Source organism: Cibotium barometz, chromosome 42 (genome assembly GCF_041138505.1).
Source record: "Cibotium barometz isolate CiBa-2024 chromosome 42, ASM4113850v1, whole genome shotgun sequence".
Taxonomy (NCBI): domain Eukaryota; kingdom Viridiplantae; phylum Streptophyta; class Polypodiopsida; order Cyatheales; family Cibotiaceae; genus Cibotium; species Cibotium barometz.
In genome coordinates, this window is record NC_141087.1 from 40,797,587 (window position 1) to 40,820,809 (window position 23,223).

At 46.4% G+C, this 23,223-nt stretch overlaps 1 protein-coding gene across 7 annotated transcripts in view; it reads left to right on the forward strand.

Moving 5' to 3' along the window:
• Nucleotides 1-23,223, forward strand: part of LOC147614478 (uncharacterized) — a 249,117-nt gene that overhangs the window by 181,561 nt on the left and 44,333 nt on the right. For 6 of the 7 annotated variants that reach the window (XM_086781017.1, XM_086781018.1, XM_086781019.1 and 3 more), the window contains 3 exons: nt 4,683-4,770; nt 5,686-5,760; nt 5,941-6,024. In XM_086781017.1, coding sequence (XP_086637143.1) covers nt 4,683-4,770; nt 5,686-5,760; nt 5,941-6,024 — 247 coding nt within the window. Of the gene's footprint in view, nt 1-4,682; nt 4,771-5,677; nt 5,761-5,940; nt 6,025-23,223 lie in introns of all 7 variants that reach the window. The other variant, XM_086781023.1, reaches the window with a different exon arrangement.

A 23,223-nucleotide genomic window follows, 5' to 3' on the forward strand; every position in this document is an offset into this window, starting at 1 on the left:
ACACCATAACCTTGGTTTTCCCAAGGTTCACTATCAGATCTCTATCCGCACAGAAAGCCTGTAATGCATCCAGGTGTCTCTGTAGTCCTCCGGGAGAGTCTGAGATTAGAACAATATCATCAGCATATAACAAGATGGGTATCAACACCCCTGCCAGGCATGCCCCTGGGCTTGCCAATCTGTCTACATAATCGGAGACCGCATCAATGTACACTCCAAAGAGGGTGGGCGATAGCGGGCATCCCTGCTTCACCCCTATCGTGCTGGTCACCCTATCAGATAGTCCTATTATTAAGCGTCTACTAAAGACCCAATGGGCCTATGAGACCAAAGTGGTACAATAATGTCCATGGCATATCTCATCATGGAATGGAAAATAAAACAAAATGAAAACATAAAAATATAGCTATCTCACTGGGGTGATACAAACTCTCCATGGAAACTCGTCATGGAATACTAAGAACATAAAAACACGGAAGCAACATCAGCTCCGAATAGATATATTAAGCGTCTACTAAAGACCCAATGGGCCAATGAGACCAAAGTGGTACAATAATGTCCATGGCATATCTCATCATGGAATGGAAAATAAAACAGAATGAAAACATAAATATAGCTATCGCACTGGGGTGATACAAAACTATCCATGGAAAACTAAGAACATAAAAACATGGGAGCAACATCAGTTCCGAGAAGATGGTATACCACTCTCGAAAAAAATGTCAAGCATGGGGTTGACAAGTATGGCCGAGAGGTCTCCCTCAGCTATGTCACGTGGAAAGGTAGCTCGATCCAATTGGCCCATTGGAACCTTAATTGGACCATAATCCAAAAATTTCTGAAAATGTAGACCCTTAGGCTAAGGTCCCTTATACCATTTTCAATTAATTTCTAATACACATTTGAAAGTTCATTTTGAACTTTTGTTTAAGGGGAATCCATTTTAGACACTAGGAGGATTTTTAATACTTATAATTTCAAGTCTTAGATTTACTTGTATATACTGCTAGTAAAGAGCTGTAGTTATACCCTCAGTATATACGGGTAGTCACGGTCCTTGGAACTAGAGGTAAATACTATGATGTCTAGGCCTCAAGCAAGTCAGGGATTCCATACAATTGCGGTACTTCCATCTGAAGACCCAATTTCCAAATTACGAATTTCAGTTTGAATATCAATTTGTATGAATTTTATCGCACAATTACAACCTTTTACTGCTTCGTCATAAATTTTTGACATTCTTGGCTTCTCAGTTGATCCTTATTAGCCAATTTGCTCTGTGGGTGAGCCATTGAGAAATCCGTTGCGTTTGGTGCTTCGTGATTTGCCGAATCCGTACCTCATGCTTAAGACGGGAGCGTGTGGCGCGACATTCGTCATCATACCAACAGTTCTCTGGGGCATGTAACCGCAAGGTGGCTTGGTGGTAGACGGCCGCGTGCATATGAAAGAAGCTGTGGCGGATGTGTGGAGTATGGTGGTGAGTTGTGTTGTGAGGGTGGATAGGGGGACAGTAGGTTCCACATCCTGGAGTTGGCGGTAGATGTGGTTGGAGTAAACAAGGTCAAGCTTGTGATCAAAGAGGAGCTGAGTGTAATATGAGATGGGGGGAGGTGGAGGGACGGGTGGTGTGCAGGTAAGAGTGAAAGAGAGGTAGGCATGGTCAGCTTCAAAAGGGGGTGGCGGAATGGAGAAGTCGGGAATAAGGTGTGCCAAAGCCGGAGATCCCATAAGGTAGTCCACAGTGCTAGTATCTCTTGAGCGAGGAAAGGAGGTGAGGGCGTCAGAGGAGGCCCATCGGGACATCCCGTTATAGATAACGAGACCATGTGCAGCTCCCAGCTCTAAGAAATATCTCCCAGACACTGTGACCTCCTCACAGTCCTGTGATGATCGCTGCAGCCCTGTGTCATTGATGTCCAACTCCTGTAGTCTGATAGGGTCGTCTAGATTGAGTAGTGGGACGTGCTGACTTATCGTCGTGGGGTTGAAATCCCCGAGTAGGAGGACTTCCCCGAGTTGTGAGAACTCCATGATATCCTCATATAATGGTAAGTACGGTGACTGGCCATGTTGTGCGGCGTAAGGGGAGTGGCATGGTGCAAAATAACACACAGCAATGTGGATGACTCTTTCACTGCTAAGCTGTAGCCGCACCCAAAGATAGCTGAGAATCTGTGGGAGATGGGATCTAAAAAGGACAGTTAACCCCCCCAGAGCCACGTACTCCTCCTGATGTGCGGGTCTCGCCTCGAAAAGCTGACTCCCACTCATACACGGCTATGTATGGTAAGCCCCTCTCAGGGCTCTGATGAGTCTCTCTAAAAAAAATGACATCCCTGCCTGTGAGAATCTCACTCAAGCCTCCTGGATTCGACCATAGCATGCCATTGCAGTTCCATACTGCCAACCACAGGTGTTTGGTCTCATAGACCCCGCGTCCCTATTTGGGACGGCGCTCAGTGATAATGACTCTACCATCCCTGTAGATAGCCCACTTGCCTGCTCTGCGGGCCTCATGAATAGTCACCATCGCCTCACGCCGGTGTGCCACCTGTGCTGGAGTGAGATCATCTCCCATGTACACCTGTGTGCCCTTGAGGGCAGCCCGCCTGTCTAAGAAGGCCTGTCTGCAGGTGGCATCAGCGAATCTAATGATGAGGGGTCGCTCTCGTGTCATATCCTTAGAGAGAGAGAGAGAGAAATGAAATGAAATGAAATGTTATATTAACGTCTTCAAAAGGCCAAAGTGACCTATGAGACCAAAGTTACAACTATGTGACATCTGATACACTGTCTGGAAAAGAAAAGAAAAGAAAAGAGAGAGAGAGAGAGAGAGAGAGAGAGAGAGAAGAAGAAGAAGAAAGAAAGAAAGAAGAAAGCTGTATTAACGTCTACTAGAGGCCGAACTCAACCTATGAGACAAATCAATGTACAACTGTCAATGTCTTTTGGATGTTCAGAAAAAAAAGGACAAAATGAACATGAGAGAGAGAGAGAGAGAGAGAGCTCGGTGAGGTAACGACCACCAAAAAGGCGGGGCCGGATGTGGGCTTTTCAAGGTAACTAGGGCTGTTTGGGTGGGGGGGGGTTGCATCACCATCGGGGGCTGCTGAGATAAATGCTCTAAACAATTCTGCGATGAAACCGTATCCTCCTGTGCCCTACGAGCCTGGTGGCGCCACTCTGCTCTGGAAGTCGGCTGGTGGCTCCATCTCGGGCCAACGGTTTGCCACTCTCTTGCATCAATGGCAGCCGTGGCCAGATCCTGGTGCTCTGCTGCGTGGGGGCCAGCTTCCCTCCCACCCGCTTGAAGAACCCCGGCCACTTGAGCAAGAGTTGAACCGACAGTGGAGGGGGATTCCATCACTCTCGTGATAGCACCGCCTATCACTGGGAGGAGAGGAAGGTATTCCTTCCTAAGACCTGGGAAGCAGACTGTCATGGGAAAGCCTAAAACGCTACCACAGGGTCGGATGCTAGGTCGAAGTTGTGCTGCCACCTCGCAAAGGAGGCCTTGGCCGTACGCAGTGCGACGGGGCTTAGGATGATTATCAGTGAACTTTCCACGCGCGCGAAGGAGGTAGCCTTTAACATATCCCTGAGCTGTCCACCCACCGCCAACGGGCGGCTAATCCACAATCTTGTATACCAAGGTGGAGGCCTCTAAAGCTGTCACTGTCAAAGCGAGGAATCGGAGGTCCGCTTCTGAAAAAGAGAGGCAAGGAATGGCGGCTTTGGTCGGGGATGATGGAGCGGCTGTTGCCATGGAGCCTCTCGGGGGTTCGAAGACCAGAAGTTACCGAAACTTGTTGAAATGGAGACTACCCGTATGCAAGAACTGCAGAGGAGAAGCGCTGAAGGGGATGGCAAGCAAAGGGTGGGAGACAGCGGAGAGGAAGGGCTGCAGTGGGACTCAAAGGAGGGGGTGGGACAAAATGAAGGCAAAGGAGGAAACAAGGCAGCTGGCGGAGAACAGGGAAAACAGGGGGTGGTGGGGTGGAAGAAGGGCAGGAGGTGGAAAGGAAAAAACGAAAATGGCCACGGGTGGCAGTGCGTAGGAGAAAGGGGAGGGAGGGAGAGTGCAGCTGGTGGAAAGCCCAGAAAACAAGGGGCGGCAGGGTGGGAGAACGGCAGCACGCGGAAAGGAAGAAAACGCCCCCGGGGGGGGGGGGGGGAGCGCGCAGGATACGGGGAAGGGCGGAAGAGGGCGCAGGCGGGTGAATAGGCAAAGAGGGGAGAGGCAGGGGCAGCGCGAAGGTAGATAGGAGAAGAGGGTGCAGGTTCGCGAGGGCTGCTCCAGCTCATGCTCACGACTTTTTCGCTCATATCCATACATTATATAGACGTATTTTAAAAAAAGAAGCCGGGGCTCATGGATACATATAACATATCGTATGCCCATTATTTAGTCAAGATAACGCATGATTAACCGTATGTGGAATCCTTGATGTTTCTGAAAGAAGATTGGTCAGGATTTTGAAAATTCAAATTTTAAAACTTACGTTAGTTGTTTGAATCTGTTGTAGGGCACTGCTATTTGTACAACTTTCCAGCTGCATTGTTTTAGAGAGTTGTAATTTTCTCAGGTTTTAATTCCAAATAGATTTTCTTGTGCAAGAGAGGGATAATTTCAAGTTAGTCCAATGCTGCCTTTCACTTGATTGATGTGTGATTGTTAGAGAACATGATGGTTCGAGCAACAGGCAGGTGTTCGGTTGCTGGGGAAGGAAGTCAGCTGCACAGGGAGTGGCCTTGCAATTTGAGCATGTAAATTTCTAGATTTTGTGCTTTGGAATTCAGTTTGCACTGGCCTTGCAATTTGAGCATATAAATTTCTAGATTTTGTGCTTCAGAATTCAATTTAGATATATTTTTTTCATTCAAATTGGCTTATATTTGTAGTTTAGCGATTTTACTTTACATAATATATACATTTTTGGAGTGTGATAGTAGTCATATATGGACAACAACTATAATTATGTGTCTGGGTGTCATCCTTGCGGTTAGCTCTACAGCTTGTACTCTCATGTAGCAAGGCAGCATCATGTGTGTGTGCGTCTAGAATCCCATGAAACTCATTATTTGTGTCTGTCTAAGGTATAAAACAAAATATAATTTTGTATGGTATTAAATTTTAATTCATGTCTTGTGACCACCCATGCCCGGTTGCGTCAATCTGACGATTTTGCTAAGGAGTCAGTATGAGTGTGCCTTTGTTCGTAAAAACTGCTTTGTAGGTGGATCATGTTATTGTGTCTAGAAGATATGTAAACTACGTAACCAAGCATTCTTTGGGAGACAATTTTAGTATATTTATATAGCCAAGACCCTAGTTCTGAGGCCGTTTTATAGCCAAATTCTCTTCACTGATTGATGACCAATCTGTGCTGCTGGTCATCCACCTCAAGGCTAGTACCTTACTTTTTGCAATGGTCCAGTTTGCTTGCGGTTCTACTATGTGGAATGCTGTCTTGTTTTGATCATTTGTAGAACTTCTTTATTTCTATTGAAAGTGTGCAAGCACGACTACTATGATCAGGTCTAATAAAAGCTCAATTCACTGTTTTGAGTTAGACATCAAAGCTAGAGTTTGTGAAATTGTTTTTGCTTTTACTACAAAAATTGGTAAATATAGAGGAGGCCTGAAGTTGACTCTCTGTATGCTTTTGCTAAGTTCTTCAGGCGTATAATTGACTTTGGAAGTGCAGTTGATACATATTCACTCCAAAATTTGTATGGTCCTCATGGACCCTCTAGGTATGCCTATCTGCTCTCTTCTTGGATGCTTTAAAATCACACTCATTTTCTCCACTTGGTGAGTTTGATGAAAAATCATACGAGAAGTCTTTAAAAAGAGGATTTTTGCAAATATATAAAGAAAACACTGAGAGCTTTATTCATGCTTTTCTAGGAGATTCTTAGGCTCTGTGTGTGCAGGACTGAGCAGACTGAAGAATATACTCCACCGGAATCATTTCTGCAGAGAAATTGGTTGAAGGTTCATGAAAAATATGCTACTAGGTACATCTCTATTTCTTTGACATGGCTTATGAGATGATGCCAAGTCACAGCACTATGACTGTTTTTGTGTGCTGCTAACAAGCAAGAGTTCCACCATGACGATTCAAATCTTACAAGAGAGATAGACATTCAAAACTAAAGATAAGGATGTGACTAGAGGTCACATTGCCGCTGTAGGACCATAAGTTTCCTCATAATCAATCTCTTCTTCTTGTGCATAACCTTTTTCTACAAGAGCTCCCAGGTGGGGATCATGGGGTATGAAGCCCCCAGATGCTCAACTCAGCCACCATGGTACAAGGATGAGCGGAGGAACACCTGGTGTGAAAGGACTCCATATGGATAGCATTTTATTATCATGCCTTGTACTTGTGGTTGTGTACTCACAATTCTAATACATTCAGCATCATGTTGCTCTCCCCCCCCCCCTCTCTCTCTCTCTCTCTCTCTCTCTCTCTCTCTCTCTCTCTTGCGAGGCATGCGAGACACCCAGTCAGGGTGCTGATCACAGAGGATATTGAGGAGATCCGCCAGTGTCCGATGCGGCACATATTATGAGATGGAGGTACCTCCATAGTGTACCTTCCAGTTCCAGTTTCATTTTCTAGGTGCCAGTAGTATCATCTTTATTTTTCATTTTCTGGGGTTTTTTATCCAGACATTGTATCAGATCCACCATGATGTAACTTTTGGTCTCATAGGTCATTATGGCCTTTTGAAGACGTTAATATAACATTTCATTTCATTTCATTTCTCTCTCTCTCTCTCTCTCTCTCTCTCTCTCGTGCCAGCCAGCCATCACCTGCTACCTCCAAACTGAGGAGGAGGACACCCATACCATGGATCCCGTGGACCCACCTCGTGCACCAAGAGGAGTTACCTCGGACTCGGTCTCCGCTTTCAAGCGTGCCTGATGCCCCTGGTCCCTTAGACATTGACCACAATCGCCTCATCAACTCCACATCCAGGACATGCTCCATCAACATCGGGCTACCTTTCCACGTGACGTAACTGAGGGAGACCTCTCAGCCATACTCATCAGCCCCATGCTTGATATTTTGGAAAGTCTATTGGGGGCTGATGCTTCTCTTGCTGCATGTTTCATGCTCTTGGAATTCCATGATGAGATTTCCATGGACAGTTTTGTATCTCTCTAAGTGAGATAGTTTTGAGTTCTATTTTATTTTCCATTCCAGGATGAGATATGGACATTATTATATCACTTTGGTCTCATAGGCCCATTGGGTCTTTAGTAGGCGCTTAATATATCTTTCTTTCGTAGCTCCCACCAAATATGCAGTTGTAGAGAGATCACCTCCTCATGCTTGCTGAGGATTATTCATCCACCAGTCGGGCTACCTGAATGCTCACATCTCCCAAGCCATGCGGATTGTAATTGGCTAGATACAAGTTTAATCCCACTACCTCAGAGTGGAGACAAGGAGAGCTGAGCGCGTCTTTAGAGCTGAGGAGCTCATACGGCGACCCAATGAGGAGAAGATCCGCCGGTTATGCCACACCGAGGTTGAGAGAGAGGAGTACGGTTTCTTCATACGCCTGCACTGCATGGACACACATCTGTCATTTGGGATGCGATGTGGGATTGGACAGATCCGCATCTCATCCCATTAATTGAGAGTGGAGACAGCCAGATATGGGTCGAGGGAAACTGCACCAGAGGACCGGGTATGCCAGCTTTGTCATACATAGGCTGAGACAGAGGCCCACTATATATGCTGATGTCCGGTATACTATGAGACCAGGGGAGGTTCCACTGCCTCTTCCGAGATGGTATTGGACCACTTTCCAAGATCATGGATTTCCTAGACTAGAGATGCTTGGGGCTCTTCCTTCTGGAGCTCTGCAGACACAGGGACTCCTTATGCGGCCCAAACCAGCTGCACCCGCTGGAGGACTAGCACAGAGAGTTCTCATTGACTTCTTCCAGACTAGAGCTGCGAGAGTAGATCCACCTTTCCCTCAACCTCCAGTTTGATGTAGGAGCCCGGTTGAGAGGAGTGACACTAGACAGAGCCCGACGCCCCTGACCTCGTGGCCACTACTCACGCTCACGTCACCATAGGAGGATCCGAGCCATCATTTCCCACCACCACAAGTCTTTCTCCTGCCGGCTCAGCCTTACTATATTGGGTACCATGATGCAACACCCTATGTGGGAATATTTAGGGTGATGTTTATTTTAGTGTGATGTGAGAGCTTGACGCTCTTTGTATTGGGATCAGCTTTGACATTTCAGCTCTTGTTCCTCTCTTTTATTTTTAGTAGCCATGATGATGTATTGCATGGACATGATGTAATTTCTTTGTTCTCATAGGTCATTTTGGGCTTTTGTAGACGTTATAACTTTCTTTCTTTCTTTCTACCCTATCACCCCTCCTAGCCCATATGTTTAATAGGGCCCTCTTAGAGGGATTTAGCCGCACTTGGTCATCACACATTATTGTGCGTATCCATAAGGTAGGAGACCCCATGGATCCTAATAACTACATAACCATCAAGATCAGCCATATCTTGGCAAATCTGTTGGGTAGAGAGGGGAGCAGCAACAACACATACACACACACATAGAGAGAGAAGCAAGTACACTGTTGTGTTAGCTTGTGAGAGAAATGAAATGATATATTAACGTCCTCAAAAGGCCAAAATGACCTATGAGACCAAAAAGGTTACAACAATTGGTGGATCTGATACAATGTCTGTGTAAGAAAAGCTAAAGCAACTAAACAACTAAGTGAAACCCAAACAACAACTATGAGGAAAAGTAAGGTACTAGGAGCTCCTAATGAATAACATCTGGGAAGGAAAACTCCAGCAACAAAGGTAAGCATCATATACATCACTATCCAAGATGTCTCTCATCGTTCGATGGCGGATATCCTCAATGTCCTCCATGGTGAGTACTTTGACTGGACGTCTCCCATTCCGTGCTAGTATGGTCCTGATCCTCTGTTGTAGTCTCCGCCGGTGTCGAGATGGGCCTCTCATCTTGGGGCGCATGGGCCTCTCATCTTGGGACGCCTGGACCGCCCCAGCTCTATAGCCCGATCAATCAGTGTACCTTTGGTGCGGCTATACTCTGGGGCTAGCTGCAATGCCTGCTGGCCTGAGTGCTCAATCTCTGGTCGAAAGAAGTCTATAATCTGCCTCTGTAGGTGTCTCTCCCTCTGTGATCCCCTCCCTCTCAAGACACCCTCTCTATGTCTACGCAGCTCCAGCAAGTATAATCCGAGGCATCTCTGATTCTGGTATCTCATGACTCTAGAAAGTGGTCCGAAACCCTCTCTGAACCGGCAGTGAAAACTGTCACAAACCCCTATATTCTAGGGACATGCGGATGCGTGTATGTATTATACCTGGGCATGTGTATGGATCATATGAGTGGATGCATATGAGTCCAAGGACATGGCAGGACATTTGTGGACTTTCGGGCGGTGCCCGTGTGGATTCCGGCCATGCACACATGGTGTGTTATGATGGCAGGCGGAATATTTTCAAGTACAAGAATGATGATAGGTGGTTCTCCAAGTTTACATGTGCACAATGCATAAATGATGCATGCCATAACTTTATTTTACTTTGTGTGACATTGTCTTGCTGCCTGGACAATGCTTGTTATTTTGGCTTGTAAAGTCCGAGGGACCGGGGACGCCCGGGCACCTTGTGGACACGTGTGTGCACTCCTGTTTGGGCCTAAGACTGTGGGCTTATGGGTTTCGCAGGTGGTAAGTGCGTCCACACTCAATTTACAGCTTATTTCATTTACTACTAAAGTTTATTGGTTTGCAGGTCCACACTAATTAATAAGTGGCCGGACAACTTATAATGCGTTCGCATTTGGTTGGACCAAAATTAATGAAGTCCGGACAGCTTATGACCATTTCCCATTTGGTTGGACCTAAACTTATACAAACAGGACAAATGGAGCACTATGGGCTGGACACCTACCTGGACACCTTATGGGGACACATGTCAGCCAGTATGTGTACCCACCAAGCCCCTTAGGTGGCACTGGAAAAAGGCGCCTCCCTCAAGAGGCCTTTTGGGCTGTTTTATTCATTATTCAACACATTGGAGAGCTGGTTGGAGCTTTGGGAGTTGCTACAGGGCTGGTTGCTTGCTTCCCGGACTCACACAAGCTTGGATATCGATCCCCACACTCTTCTAAAGGGCTGGTTGGTAAATTTCAGACCTGCAATTTCTGGTTATTGCGAGTTTTGGGCTGGTTACAGGTGTCCAAAGTCAACTTGGACAGTACAGGACAGCTCTAGGGACCTCCACAGGGCTGTAGGACCCTTTACAGGTGGAATTCTCGCGATAGAAAGTTGCTGTTTTGGACTGGTTATTGCACAAAACAGGCCGGACAGCAATGGAATATGTGAGCATGGATGTGTCTCAAAGTTCCTGGTATAACAGGTGCTTAGGGCAAGCATTGGGGACACTTGCTCGCGGAGAACACAGGTTTCTGGATCAATTTCTCGCGTGGAAACAGGGCCTAAAGATCCATTTACATCTTGTGCAGGGCGGAGTACCTGTGAGAATTGTGATACTCTTGTGCAGGGCGGATGTACCTGTGAAGAGGCTTGTGTAGGGCGGATGTACCTGTGTGTAGGGCGGATGTACCTACAGATTCTCTTGTTTGAAATGTATTCATTCATGATGTATTTGGAAGAAAGGCTGGTGGTGAATCCCCAGGCACCCGTAATCTTGTACGTTGCAGACTCTTTTGGTAATATAACCTAAAGGGGGGGGGTCAGCCTATCATCGGCCCCTTTATGTGGTGTATTGTCATTTTCAGCTTTGTGGTTGTAATGCTCAAGTGTTAAGTGCTCAAAATCTTGTTCACATTTATACGATTCCAATACACGCGTCCGCCTCCCGTTACATTGGTATCAGAGCTCAGTTTTTTCCCTCATTGGAAAACGGTCTGAGGCTTGGAATCATAAGTGGTGACCTGATTTGAGTGTCATGGATAGCCACATTTCTGACAGTGTGGAGAACACACAGGACCGTGAATTTCATGGTACAAGGGATGCAAGAGATGCTGCAGGCAATGATGTCTATGGAGATGCAGGTACTCATGACACTATGCAATCTGATTTGGAATCTTTGAGGCGTCAAGTGCGACGCTATAGGACTGAAACCGAAGAGCTTAGGTCATTGAAAAATGACCCGGATGTACAAAGGGTGTTGGTTGCGAAGGCAAAGGCTTCGGTCCATGAAGTCACTTTTGAAGCAATTGCAAAGGAAATGGATGTTGAGAAACCCCGAGAGCTTGCACTTGCATACCTAATGGTTAAGGGTGATGTATACACTGAAGCAGATGGTAGTTTGGCTTTCAAGAAGCCACCCCTCATGGCTGCCCGTGGTGATGCACATGATGCACAACAAGCAGAAAGAGCACAGCAAGTGCCAAATGCTGAAAGGACAAGAGTCCCTGGTGCTAGGCTTGATGCAGGTCAAGAGAAGAGTAAGGATGAGGGATCCTCTACTCATTCCCGCTTTGCTCCAAGAAGACATATCCGTTCTCGTGTTAAGCTTTCCACTCATTTGGAGAGTGTGGCTCAAGAGAGTACGAAGAGGGATCGTGAATCTTCATCGCGGCATCATCATCATGCAGATGAACAGGATGTACATAGGGATGCATATAGAAGGAAGAAGCCTCGAGAGTTCAAGTCCGGTGACAAGGATGTAAAATTTGAAAACTTTCAGGGACGGATGGACTCTACCAAAGCACTTGCTTTCATTAGACAGTTTGAGATAGCTTTTTGCAATGAAGACTTTTCGGAAAAGTCTATGCTCAGGCATGTGGGAATGCATCTCAAGGATACGGCAAGTGATTGGTGGCTTGCAAAAATACTTATGGAAGTGCTGCCCCAACTTGGTCTTCTTTCAAAATTCAGTTTTATGATCAATTCTTACCACCAAACTTTGCAAAGGATATACGCAAGGAGTGGGATTGGCTGTCCCAAGATGAGGGAGAGTCCGTTGCTTCATACATAGCAAAGTTTTGGAAAGTCCTTCTCAAGGTTACTCCCTTCATGAATATTGGAGAGGACGAGAAGAAGAGAAAGTTTGAATCGGGGCTCCATCACATCATTCAACAAAGCTTGGGAGTGTACCCAAATAAGACCATACAAGAGCTTATACACTCAGCCATGATTGCGGAGAACTTGCACATAAAAGTACCCACAAATAAGTCATTTGCAAGTCAAAACAAGAGCAAATTCAGGGCTGGTTATGACCAGAAAAAGGGTGGACAGCCACCTAAGAATGCTCCCAAAGATGGCCGAGATGCAAAGGATGACTCCGAAAAGAAGCCGGGGGGTAAACGCCACAATTTTGGGCTCTCAAAACAGCAATTGGAAGAGTACAGGAAGGCTGGTAAATGCTTTAAGTGTGGCAGTAAAGATCATATATATCCTAAATGCCCACAGAATCCTAAGAATGTTGAGTCTAATGTGGAAAAGCCTCTTGTGAATGTTGTGCCCGATGTGCAGGGTAATACAGGGCATGAGCCCAAGAGTAGAGTCATATGCAAGGCTTGGGGCAAATTGAAGGATCAGCCCGCTTTGTTTCTTTTTGATGATGCTTCCACAAATAACTTTATATCCGTACAGATGGCTGCCGCCATAGGTCTCAATGTGGAAGACATGGGAATGCAAATGAATGCAGATGCCGCCTTTGAGGGCAAACAAGTTGATGTAACTCCAGTCATTGGTAAGCTCCGTGTACAAATACAGGACTACCTCGACTATGAGAGCTTTCTAGTGGCTCCTCTTACAGGTTGTGATGTTTTGTTGGGGATGCCCTGGCATCACCGTTTAGAGCCTATTAAGGCTTACAAAGAGAAGAAAATCAACTTTGTACATAGAGGTCGTGAGCACTCTATAGATGCTGGTACTACTGGAAGTACCATACCTCTTGTAAGCCATATACAAATTAATAAGGCAATAAAGAAATCAGCTTGTTCTTACTTGGTTTTTATACGTGATACCATTGAACATTCTAGTGTTGATGTTAGTACATTAGATCAAGACAAGCTTAACTTTTTGAATGAGTTCAAAGATTGTTTTGCGAATGCTTTGCCAGCAAGGTTGCCACCAGAGAGGCCGGAAAATCATTGCATAGATCTAATTCCCGGTAGCTCTCCACCTAATAGGCCACCATACAGGGTGAATGCTAGTCAACAAGAAGAGATTATGGCTCAGGTGAATGAACTTTTGGAAAAGGGTTTGATTCGGCCTAGTTCCTCGCCATATTGCTCGCCGGTACTTCTTGTTCAAAAGAAGGATGGTACTTACAGGATGTGTGTTGATTACCATGCTCTCAATAAGATAACCATCAAGAATCGGTTTCCCATTCCGCGTATTGATGACATCTTGGACAAGCTTGAAGGTTCGGCATGTTTCAGCCGAATAGACCTCAAGAGTGGGTATCATCAAGTGAGAGTGGCACCTCAAGATGTACACCTCAAGTGCCTCTACTACCAATGGGGGGGCAGCCATCTCTGCACAGATAATATCATGTGGTACGGAGGCCTTGGCCCTAATCATCCGGGAAATCATAGAAACCAAGGACCTCTCCATACATCTTCATCCATCAGTGCTACCAGCTCGGCTGCAATGATCCACTGAGGGTCCCCATATCTCCAATCCATACAACATGGCTGAAGTGACCAAAGTGTCAAAGAGCCAGAGCTTTGTTCGAGGTTCCTGAAACTGAACCTGCGAACACATCCTCTCTAGTCTCCCCAATGCTGCATAAGCTTTGGTCAATCTGGTCTCCGTTGCTCTCCTCAAGGAAAATAGTGGCCACTAAAAACCACACCAAGGTAAGTATATGCATCTGTATACTCCACTATCTCCTGACCTTATGTAAAGGTGGGTATTGACCTCCTAATCCACTGTGCTGTGGTGTTAAACACCATCACCTTGGTTTTACCAAGGTTAACAAACAATCCACGGTCATGTGCAAACGTGTGCAATGCATCCAAATGACGCTGCATCCCCTCTGGAGAATCTGAGATCAACACAATATCATCAGCATACAATAACAGCGAAATCCATGTCCCTGCTAGTTGTGCTCCTCTATCACCCTCCCGCTCTACATAGTCCGAAACCTCATCCACATACATCCCAAATAAGGTGGGAGAAAGGGGGCAGCCCTGTTTCACCCCAATAGTGGAGTGAACCATCTCAGATATACCCTGAGTAGTACGTACCGGCCCCACAACTGTCCTGTATAAAGCCATGATTCCCCAAATCAGCTCTGTGGGCACTCCCATCTCCTGTAGTCTGCACATCAGTCTGGCTCTCAGTACTGTGTCAAAAGCTTTGCAGAAATCCACAAAGCAACAATAAATCTTCCTGCCATATAATCTGCCCTCCTCAATAATAGCTCTGAGTGTCAAGATATGGTTGTAAAAGAAAATGTTATAACAACAAGATTATGCTCGTAGCTATCGATGTCATACCAACGATTCCGTTCGAACAAATGCGCTAAGCAGGTACATTGTGCCATGAGTTGTAAGAGCTCCAAAGGTGGGTAAGGATCGTGAGGTGATGGTCGAGTCATAATGTTATAAACATAGAAAATTTGGCATGATAATCTCTTGAGTGTAGTTGGTTTGATGTTTTACTAATTTCGGTCTCTCATGGAGAGTTTTGAGGGTTGAGTACTCCTAAAATTTGAATATAGACATAAATACAATGAGAAATTATTAACAATTTTAACAATCTTGATCGGAGAAACCTCTCCTGAACCCTGCCTGCCCTGATGCACGTATGCCCTCTCTCTCTGCCCATCTACTCAACTCCTACTCAAGAATAGATGCATATAATCTAGCCAATGTGACCAATCATGATGGTACGATAATTCCCAGGAAGCATGGGATCCCCTGACTTGAAGATAGGCACAATCGTGGACATATTCCAAGTCTCAGGAAAACCCTCTCACATGGCTCGGTTAAACATCATAGCAATAAGCTCTGTAAGCATATCTCTGGCATGAATAACGTGCTCTGCTACCAAACCATCATGATCATATGCTCTACCAGTCCTCATCCTGTCAATAGCTTTCCTTACCATCTCAGCAGTAAAGAAAGCACATGTCTCTGGGCATGGCTCCGATGGGTCTGGCAGGGGCGGCTGTCCTGGTGCTGTGTACAGGGATGCTGCATACTCTCCCCAAATCTCTGTGGAGGTAATGGCCGGTGATGGTGAATGCTCATGGAATAGTCTCCATGCCTCACCTGAGTCCTGACTCATAAATAACTGATACAAATCCCTCTCTAACTGAGCAAGATAAGCCCTCTTCTTCCGTCGCACTAGGCGCTGGAAGGTAATCCATGACTGTCTATGAGTGGTAACACCCATGAGCACCTCTCTCTGTAATGTGATCCTCATCTCTCTGCACTCCTCATCATACCAGCTGTTCTAGGGCATGTTCCCAGATCGTCTCCATGTAGGCTGACTATGGGGATATGCCTTTGATGATGCTACAGCATGAAGCGTCTCTATCAATATCTGAGTGAGCTCATCTAATGGCCGTCCCGGCTCCTCGGCACATAAGCGCCTGTATATCTCATCCGTGTACACGGTGTCAGTCTCCCTCATAAAGGTATAACGAATGTGTGTGGAGACCTGTCCCAATGGAGCTATGCTGAACTGAAATGTGAGAGTGAAGGACAAGATAGCATGATCCACTGCTACTCCAAGTGGCCTAGTGCCTACCATAAAATCTTGAAAAGAGGGAATGAGACTGGGCTGAGCCATAACAGAGAGAAAGCACGTAACACAATGATATTTGGTGTTTAAAAAACGAAAGTACAATGAAATGATAAGGTAACATACACTAATGGCTTAGGGTGTGTTCTTGTGCATGGGGGAAAAAACCCCTCTCCTAAGGAGAGTAAAAAGTGCCGTGGCTATGCTACGGTGTTCACACACCATTGCCTGTGACACAGATGTCAACAAACCCCCCTACAGTGATGATCTGAACATGTACAGGGATAGGTGAGATCAATCCCTGAAAGGCAATAAGCCCAAAGCTTTGCAAAAAACTTTGAACTTTTCACAAGAAAGAGCCTTCATGAATAAATCTGCCATGTTATTGTGTGTAGGCACATATATCAAGTTGATCTCTCTTGCTGAGAGTCTTTCCTTGACATGGTGATAGTTCACCTCAATGTGCTTAGGGCGAGCATGAAACACTGAGCTTTTCGCAATTGCCAATTCACTTTGATTGTCAGTGAAAATGGTAGTGGAGGATGGCTGTCCAACACTCAAATAAGCCATAAGGTGTCTAAGCCAGACACCTCAACTGTAGCCGTAAAAGCTTCCACGTACTCTGCTTCACGGCGGGAAGTGGCCATTGCTAGCTGCTCCATGCTCAACCATGCTATACACGAATCACCAAGATGAAAGCAAAAGCCACTAGTGGGCACTCGCGTGCCGTGACATCCAGCCCAATCCAAATTTGTAAAGGCATGCAACTGTGAATCACCCCTTGCGATAGAACAATCTGAGGTGGTGAATGCCTTGTAAAAGTAGCAGAAAACCCGCTTGATAGCCTGCCAATGCCTGGAGCATGGGCTATGCATAAACTTGCTCAATTGAGAGACCCCAAACTGAATTTCTGGCCTCGTGTTGCATAAGTGAATCAAGCAATCAACAGCCTGTTGAATCACTGATATAATGTCAGATCAGGAGGCTCTCTAGAATCCTGAATGCTCGCACCTGTATCAACTGGTGTAGACACAGACTTATAATCCTCAAGATTAAGCCTTTTAAGCAGTCTCTGTACGTATTTTGACTGCATCATGACCCTGCCATCTGCACGGTGTAAGAATTGAATGCCCAAATAAAAATGCAACTAGCCGAGATCTAACATCTCAAATGATGAATGTAATTCAGCTTTGAAAGCTGAAATTTGTTCCTCATCAGGGTCTCTGAGCAGCATGTCATCAACGGACAAGACGATGACCGAGAAACTATCGTGAGTCCTTTGTACATAGAGGGTACTCTTAGTAGGACTGTCGCAAAAACCATGTACAGCTAAATATGCATGTATCTTTTCATACCATGCCCTAGGAGCCTACTTAAGGCCATATAAGGCTTTCTTGAGTCTGCATACTTTGGTTTCTTGTCCCTTTTGCACAAAACCACGAGGCCGAGATACATATACCTCTTCGTGCAAGTCACCATTTAAGAAAGCATTTTTGATGTCCAACTGATGTACATGCCATCCATGATGTGCTCCCAATGCAATCATGGACCGAATTGTGGTCATACGAGACGTGGGTGCAAAAGTCTCATCATAATCGATGCCCTTTTGTTGAGCATAACCTTTGGCAACAAGCCTTACCTTGTGGTGGTCTACGGTACCATTTGCTTTTCTCTTCAACTTGTAAACACACTTTGTACCAATGGCCTTTTTGCCATGAGGCAAATCTACCAAATACCATGTGTCATTCTTGAGTATGGAGTCATACTCATTTTGCATAGCGTGCATCCATTGGACGGAGAAGGGAGTCAGTTGTGGCTGATATAGGAGAGGTATATGATGGGTGGAAGCCAATCCAGAGGCCACTAGTGATGAGAATCTTGCACATGATCAGGAGTAAGATGTGTGCGATTGGAGATGGGGGCTGCCCCTATTGTGACAAAGGCTCTTTTCCAGACAGTGACATATTGGCACAAAGATTATGAGAGCTCCCACCAGGTAGATATCCCTGGCTTGCCCTACAGTCCTCGAGACAGGTGGTACTTGATGGAGACATGCAGTGTTGGTATGCACAGATGAGCACTTGGTTTGGTATGCATGGCATGCAAATGGGGAAACTCCCATCGTTTCAGTATAGCATAGAGGCCCCTTCCTTTTCTCCCAGTTGTGCAGAACTAAACAATGTGATCAGGAAGGACATTGTGAGATTGGATACTCAGAGGACCTGGCATCCACCCCTCCAACCCGTAGGGATAAAGATGGCTTTCGATAGAGACCACCCTCTTCACATGACAGAGGACGACTTCATCATACACCCGCACTACATGGATACAAATCTCTCATTCGAGGTGTGGTGTGCGATTGGATTGATCCGTACCTCATCCCGCCAGTTGAGAGTGGAGACAGCTAGATATGGGCTAAGAGCAATTGCACCAGAGGACAAGACATGCGAGCTTTGTCATACAGAGGTTGAGACAAAGGCTCATTATATATGCACATGCCAAGTATACTATGAGATTAGGGGGAGGTTCCATTGTCTCTTCTGAGAGGGATTTGGACCACTTTCTAGGATCATGGATTTTCGGAACCAAAGACGTTAGGGGCTCTTTCTTCTGGATCTCTGCAAACACAGGGAATCCCTACTGCGACCCATATCAGCTGCACCTGCCTGAGGACCAACATAGAGAGCTCTCACTGACTTCTTCGAGACTAACATTTTGATCTCATAGGTCAATTTGTCCTTTTGAAGACGTTAATATAACTTTCTTTCTTTCTTTCTTCCTCAATTTGTCCATCTCAACACCGGCGGGGACTACAACAGAGGATCAGGACCATACTAGCACGGCATGGGAGACGTCCAGTCAAAGTACTCACCATGGAGGTCAATTTGCCCATCTCAACACCGGCGGAGACTACAATAGAGGATCACGACCATACTAGCACGGCATGGGAGACGTCCAGTCAGAGTACTCACCATGGAGGACATTGAGGATATCCGCCATCGACCGATGAGAGACATCTTTGGATATTGATGTATTTGATGCTTACCTTTGTTGTTGGAGTTTTCCTCCCAGATGTTATCCATTAGGAGCTCCTAGTACCTTACTTTTCCTCATAGTTGTTTCAGTTTTAGTTAGTTGTTTAGTTGTTTTTAGCTTTTCTTACACAGACATTGTATGAGATCCACCAATTGTTGTAACCTTTCTGGTCTCATAGGTCATTTTGGCCTTCTGAAGACGTTAATATATCATTTCATTTTGTTGGGATGACAGAGGATACCCCATACAGGTACACCGATTTGTCTCATAGGCCGAGTTCGGTCTTTTAGAAGACATTAATAAAATCTTTCTTTCTTTCTTTCTTTCTCTCTCTCTCTCTCTCTCTCTCTCTCGTCAAGCAGCCCGCCTAGCTGGAAAGTGGGCAGTCTACCGTGACAGAAGGGAAATAATCGAGGACTTCCATAAGCCTAAACCCAATTGACTAGCATTCTAATGTGCCATCGGCATTCTTTGTATCACAGATAGTTGTTTGTCATCCTAGGGTTTTCATTAATCTTTTGCTTGTGCCTAAGTGCACCCCGAAGTGGATTGTAATGACTGTGAGGTACCGGTTTTTGGTCCCATATGCCTTCAAGGCATTCCGTGGACGTTAATATGACTTTCTTTCTTTCTTTCTTTCTTTCTCTCGAGAAGGAAGAAGGGGAGATCAATGAGAACACTCTCACGGCCATCAAAGAAGAGATCTCCAAGGAGATCACAAAGGACATGGAGGGAAATCTCGAAGCCAAGCAGTCAGGATGGTTGAGGTGGTGAAGTAGAACATCCGCAAAGAAGTGAGGGAGGAGACTCAAAGGGAAGAACATCAAATCATTCACACCACCATTGAGGAGGAGAAGATGAGGCATGCCCGCCGCATGTCAGCGCCGCATGTCAGCCCTCTTGATCCCGGCCACTGTAGCATCCCGTTATAAATAACGAGACGATGCCTGGCTCCCAACTCTAGTAAGTGGTCCCCATAATGTCCTCTGTCTGGTCCAGTGTCCTCTGATGCCTGACTAGCCCTATCTCCTCTAGATCCACAGGGTGGAGGATCTCCATGTCATCATAATCATACACCTCACACTGTCTGCTCTCTATGTGGGCATTGAAGTCACCCGTAAGAAATACTTCCCCTAGTGTAGAATAATGCATAATCTCCTCTGACACACAAGTGTATGGCGAGGCTCCTGTCTCCTCCTCCTGTGGCATGTTCTCCGTAATGACATAGGAGGATCGTGATGGAGGAAAGTAACATAGGGCTATGTATATAACCCTGTCCTGTGAGAGCTGTAAGCTGATCCACATGTATCTGGCCTCTGGATCCTGTGCTACCATTCTCAGTCTCCCCTGTAGCTCCCGTCTGAATAGAACTGCTACTCCCCCCGAGCCTCTCGAGGTACCCTGGCGTGTGGTCCTTCTGTATGCTAACTCCCACTGGAATCCCTCTACTCAAGGTAGGCCTCTCTCTGGGCTCTGATGTGTCTCTGTCAGAAGTATGATGTCTCTCCTCACCATAACATGCTCGAGTCGTCCAGGCTGCACCCATAGTGAACCATTACAGTTCCATAGTGCCATGTGTAGCTCTGTCAGTGGCCTGGTCTGTGTCCCATAGGCCCCAAACTGCTAATCCATGGGCCATCAATGATGACCCGACCATCTCAATAGAAGGCCTTCTTGCCTTCTCTCCTCGCGTGTAAGACTCGTGGCATGCAAGCTATCCTATGCTCTAGCTGCATCCTCGTGAGATCATCATCCAAGAAAATAGAAGCTCCCTCTAAGCCTCGTAGTATGACCCTCTTCCTCATGAAGGTGACCCTCTCTATCTCTCCTGCAAACTGTAGGATGAGGGCTCGCTTGCATGTTGAGTCTTTCCCGGCTCTCCATGCTTTGGTGAAGGGGAGAGGGTCCTCTTCCCTGTAGCCTAGCTTCATGCATAGAAGCTGTCCATCTTTCTCGGAAGTGGAGTTGGGTGTCTCGGCTATACCTATGACTCGAATGTTGAGGCGGCGGGCATGCCTCATCTTCTCCTCCTCAATGGTGGTGTGAATGATTTGATGTTCTTCCCTTTGAGTCTCCTCCCTCACTTCTTTACGGATGTTCTTCTTCACCACCTCAACCCATCCTGACTGCTTGGCTTCGAGTTTTCCCTTCATGTCGTTTGTGATCTGCTTGGAGATCTCTTCTTTGATGGTCGTGAGAGTGTTGTCATTGATCTCCCCTTGTTCCTTCTCAGTGTTCTTGACGGCTACCAGTTCCACTTTCAATGCACTCACCTCCTCCTTGAGTGCTGTGTTCTCTTGTTCAAGGTCCGTGACGCGTGCTTCGAGGGCCATGATGTGCCGGTGTAGTTTGTTCTCCACCTCATTGAGGTTGGAATCGGATGTCTTCTTGTTCTCCTTGATTAGTGCCTTCATTGCCGTCTCGAGGGCCTCGAGTTTCTCTTGGAGACTCGGGGCCATTCCTCGAGATTACTCTGCAGCCCTTCCCACAAGCAGGGAGGAGAGAGAGAGAGAGAGTTATGTTGCTGCCTTGGGGGCCTGAGGAAGGGTGGGTGGGAAAAGCCAAACGGGCCAGCAGGGCAGCGAGGCGGAGGGACTAGTGGGCAGCAGTAGCGAACAAAGAGACGGAAAGAGAGAGATGGCGAGGTGTGCTTGGCACAACAGGCGATGAGACGGAACAGAGAGAGAGTGGCGGGAGGGGTCTACGAGGAGAAATGAAATGAAATGAAATGTTATATTAATGTCTTCAAAAGGCCAAAGTGACCTATGAGACCAAAATTACAACCATGTGACATCTGATACACTATCTGGAAAAAGAAAAGAAAGGACTGAAGGTAAGTATCTAGCCCTACAATACATCAGTAGGGAGCATCCGGAAGCAGCAACTAGGGAGAGTGGGAAGCTAATGCTACTAGTCAAAATGGGGTACATGAGTACATGGATACATGAATACACGAATATGGGGGAGTACAAAAGTGACAGTGAGTACAACAGTATATGGCTGGAGTGGTAATCATCCTAGAAGCTCTAGCATGGGTCTCTGCCGGATGGCCTGGATATCTGCCATAGTGAGATGCCTGGTCGGACGAGCCCGATGCCTCGCAATGATGCTCTGAATCCTCCAGTGTAGGCACCGTCTCTGATGTAAGGATCCGCGAACCCTCGGGCGTCTGGATCTGCCCAACTGGATAGCTCTCTCAACTAGAGTCCCACGGGGTGCCCACTGTTGGGCTGTCGGCTATGTCTCCTCCCGGGTAGTCTCTCTAAAGAAGTCAGTAATCTGTCTCTATGTGGACTCCCTGCCAGTCAGGCGTCTGCTCCTCATAATGGACTCTCTGAGCTTACGGATCTCCAGGAGATAAAAACCCAAGCATCGCTGATCACAATAGTCCATGACTCTAGCCAGTGGTCCAAATTCCTCTCTGAAAAGGCAATGGTAGCGCCCTTGAATCTCATAATATGCTGTGCAGCGAGACAGATGTAGTGCTCCTCCGTCTCTGGCTCTATCCAACAAATCTGACATATCGTGTCCCTTGGAGGTATGCCTCTAAATCTGCCTGTCTCTATCTCTAACTGATGTGAAGAGGTGCGGATCTGCCCAATGGCGCACCTCAATCCATGAGACAAATGGGTATCCATGTAGCTCGGTCTAAGTATAAAGCCATCCTCAGTGGTGCGGAGAAGATGGTCTCTATAGAAAGCCATCTTCGTCCCTAACTCCTGTGAGGGCTCTAGCCATGTCCTCCTAGTGTCCAATTGAATGAGGTCCTATCTGATGACCCTACTAATCTCAGAATGTGTCAAGGTGAAATGAAATGAAATGAAATGTTATATTAACGTCTTCAAAAGGCCATAATGACCTATGAGACCAAAAGTTACATCATGGTGGATCTGATACAATGTCTGGATAAAAAAAACCCAGAAAATGAAAAATAAAGATGATACTACTGGCACCTAGAAAATGAAACTGGAACTGGAAGGTACACTATGGAGGTACCTCCATCTCATAATATGTGCCGCATCGGACACTGGCGGATCTCCTCAATATCCTCTGTGGTCAGCACCCTGACTGGGTGTCTCGCATGCCTCGCAAGAATAATCCGAATCTGCCGCTGCAACCTCCGTCTATGCTGGGATGCCCTCCTCCGTGGTCGTGGGCGTCTGGACCACCCAAGCTCAATCGCACGATCAATCAGTGTACCCCTGGTGTGGGCGGTATCCATGTCCTGCTGCTGCTGTGGTCCATCTGGCGCAGTGATGGCCGGACTAAAGAAGTCTGTAATATGCCTCTGAGTCTGGCTCTCTGTGCGCCTAAGCAGGCTATCTCTATGTCTCCGCAGCTCAAGCAAGAACAATCCCAAACACCTCTGGTCCTGGTACCCCATGACTCTGGAAAGTGGTCCAAAACCCTCTCTGAA